This window comes from Molossus molossus, unplaced genomic scaffold, assembly GCF_014108415.1.
Source record: "Molossus molossus isolate mMolMol1 unplaced genomic scaffold, mMolMol1.p scaffold_m16_p_21, whole genome shotgun sequence".
In the NCBI taxonomy this organism is placed as follows: Eukaryota; Metazoa; Chordata; class Mammalia; order Chiroptera; family Molossidae; genus Molossus; species Molossus molossus.
Window position 1 is genome coordinate 43091341 of NW_023425357.1, and position 3486 is coordinate 43094826.

At 52.4% G+C, this 3486-nt stretch overlaps 1 protein-coding gene across 1 annotated transcript; it reads right to left on the reverse strand.

Annotated features, from left to right (window-relative positions):
- Nucleotides 1–868: 868 nt before the first annotated feature.
- Nucleotides 869–3265, reverse strand: LOC118639537 (metallothionein-4). Its single transcript, XM_036276025.1, has 3 exons — nt 3156–3265; nt 1659–1724; nt 869–976 (listed from the first exon to the last, which is right to left on the reverse strand). The coding sequence occupies exons 1-3, from the start codon at nt 3184–3186 to the stop codon at nt 885–887; spliced, it is 189 nt and encodes a 62-aa protein (XP_036131918.1). The 5' UTR covers nt 3187–3265; the 3' UTR covers nt 869–884.
- Nucleotides 3266–3486: the final 221 nt, after the last annotated feature.

Sequence of the window (3486 nt, forward strand, 5' to 3'; positions counted from 1 at the left end):
TCTCCTGGTCTATGTCTGCCCAGTCACCCCGTCCTGAAGGTTGGCCCAAATAACCAAACCAGGGCAACTGATGCCCTTAGTGTCTTGGTCTTGAGGATTTCCATTAGATCCGCACAGACCTCCCAGCTGTTCATGGCTGATTGATTCAATGCTAAAGTCCCTTAAACAGCACTATTAACACCACGAGGCATTCTGGACCAACACTATGCCAGGAGAGCCTGGCTAAGATTGGGTTAGCCCCAAAGTAGACCCTGTACAAGTAGTTTCTTTGGGTGGGGACCCCAGAAAGCACTGGTAGGAGAATGGAGAAGCAAGGCAGAGAAGGAAGAAAGCCAATATGGGGTGTGTTAATGGGCAGGTTACTGCAGTGGGCTATTGGGGCTCAGTGCTGCTGGGGACTTCTGGGGGATGGTGTGGACCAGGTCTCAAATTTGTGCCATTGTAAGGTTAAAAATACAGGGGGTATTTATTTTATCTACTAACTGCTATTTGTCATCATTTAAGGGCTTTTCCCAGTGGCCTTGACTCCACAGGCCTCCCGACCTAACCCCCACTTGCCTCAAGGAAGCTCAGGCAGCAGGGGCGAGCCCTAGGGCAGACTTGCAGGAGCCTGTGGTCAGCAGCCAAGTGCAAAAGGGACGCAGGCTGGCCACCACCTTATCTGCAATGAAGTCAGCCCTTCTTGGTCCTTCTGGGTTGGGGTCAAACAGGGCTCTGATCACCAGACAACCATGAGTGAAAACTTTATTGCTCCAAGCACTTTACATGAATGTCACCAACACCTCATTGGGGCAAATATATAAAAAGCACAATCATCTCAACTTTTCAACTAATGCACTGTACAGAAGCTTCCCAGGCCTCCCCCTCAGCACGACGGATGCATTTCAGTGGCAGCAGCTGCACTTGCTTGAGCCTCCTTTGCAGATGCAGCCCCGAGCACACTTGGCACAGCCTGGGGGACAGCAGGAGCAGCAGCCTGGAAGGGTCAGGAGATGAACAGATCAGCTTTGGGTACACACTGCTCTCTTACCTTCTCCTCCCAGCATTTAGAGGAAATAGGTAAAGAAGAGCCTGCCACAGGCTTTAATCCACAGTCACCAAAACCCTGGGCCTGGGATCAGAAGTTGTGGGATGTTGGAGCCAGAAGGGATCTCAGAGGCCACGCAGAGTCCATCAGAGGACCCAAGAAGGGGGGCGGTTTACCCTGGCTGGTGTGGCTCAGTGGTTGGAGCATCGGCCTGTGGACCAGAGAGTCCCGGGTTCGGTTTCTGCTAGGGGCACGTACCAATAAATAAATAATTAAATAAATAAATGAATGAATAAAAATAAAGAAGGGGAGGGGTTTGCCCAAGGTTGTTGGACAGCAGCTGATCTGAGACCAAAACCCAGAGCTCATGACTCCAGGCCAGTGCTCTCTCCCCTTCTCCCCTGAGCAGGCTGGAACCACCCCTCAGTCCTCTTCCTACTCCAAACACCTGAAACACTGTGGATACCCTCATCCCCTGGTGGGCAGCAGCCCCGGAAGCCCCGCTTTCATTTCAGACAGCTCCCGAATGTATAACAGGCATCCGATCCCCCTCCCTCCCCCCATGGCTGGAGGGTTGAGGATGAACAGACTTTCCAGCTCCTGGCCCAAGTTGCCCGGTCACCATACTCACTTTTTCGGCATGTTTTACAGTTGCAGGTTGTGCATTTGCAGTCGTCCCCACAGATGCAGATTCCTCCTAGGAGCGAGGACAGAGTCACAAACATGAGGACTGAGGTGAGTGGGGAACACAGGGTGGCTCGGTTTCTGAGCTGTCCCTGGCTGCTGGACAAGAGGGGGAGATGCTGCTGAGCATCACCCCAATGGAGAGGACCATCCAGTGGTTCCCAGTCACAGTCCACACACAGAAACCCGTGTGGCTCCCTCAGCACTTCCCAGGATCCTTGTTAAATGTAGATTCCTGGGACCAAACTTGGAGATGTTCTGATTCAAAGGTCAGGGTGGGGAAAGGGAGTCAATATTTTTATTTTATTTATTTTTGGCTTCTCTTTTCTTTCATTTATTTCTTTTTCTTTATTGATTTTAGAGAGAGAGGAAAGAAGGAGAAAGAGATAGAAACATCAATGAGAGAGAACATTGACTGCCTGTCTCCTGCATGCCCCTCACTGGGGATCAGGCCCACAACCTGGGCATATGCCCTGACTAGGAATCAAATTGGTGACCTCTTGGTGCATGGGTGATGCTCAGCCACTGAGCCACGCCAGCCAGGCAGGAGTCAGTATTTTTAGAAAGCAACACAAATAATTCTGCTGTAGAATCAGGTTTGAGAACCACTGGACTGGGCAACTCCACCAAGCCTAAGGTCCCCCAGGGACAGTTGAAGCCTTTTCTACCCTCTTCTCCTTTTCAGGGCACCAGGCAAGATGGAAACCCTGAATAGTTAGGAAGGATATAAGCTCAAAATGACAGTTACAGGCACTATTGTTTCCATATCATAAAAATCATTTATGGGTTTAAAAAAAGCATTTCACCTACTGTCAAGATGCTTGTAGCTCTCATCTCTTTGGCACAGTTTTGGTACAGACACGTCCTGCTAAGGACCATGTGAGCCTCCTTCATACCACGTCTCATGGCCACACAACTCAGGCCGGCTCTGAACCCCACCCCTCTCCTCCAGGCCACATGCGTCACTGGAATGAAGCGGGTTCAGAGACTCGGGAGTCCACATATGCTTTTGATGACTCCCTCGACACCTGCAAGTGCTTTATGATTACAGCACTTCCACAGCTTCCCTGGGAGGTGGGCAGTGGGGGCTGAGTCCTTTTCAGGTGCGGAAACTGAGGCCTGGAAAGAAGTGTCAGCAGTGATGGCAGCAATGAACCAAAACCAGGTTTCCAGGATCTGGGCCGGAGCTCTTCCCCCATTCTGGTGGCTGCCTTAGGGGCCTGCTGCTCAGTCTCCCCACAGTCATTCCAGAGCCAGCCTTTCAATTCTAGCAAACAGGCTGCTGGCCCACAGACAGGGAGCTGCCCCAGAGGTCCCCAGTCTGGAACAAACACCACTGGTGGCTCCTAACTGCAGGAAGACAAGCATTAATCGGAGAACTGAAGGCTCCCTGGAGGAAGCGAGGGCAAGGTCCCAAAGCCCAAGGGTGGGTGTCCCTACTCACCAGACATGCAGGAGCATTCCCTGGGGTCCATGGTCCAGGTGTCCTAGAGGCTCCAGTGTGTCTGCACTGGAGCAGGGAGGCTGAGACAGCAGCCGCAGGAGGCTGCCTATTTATAGCCGTGTAGCTGTAGGTGTAGGTTCACCCCACCTCTCCCTGGGGCCAGACGCCTTGCACACGGCCGGGCCAGACACCACAGCTCAGGGGTTGGGGAGAGCAGACAGAAGAAGGGCAGAGGAGAGCAAGAGCAGCACAGTCACTCGGGTGGTTTTCATCACAAAGGATGCAGGTGACTGCCCCCACCCACCTGCCCATCTGCCAAGGTGTCAGGAAT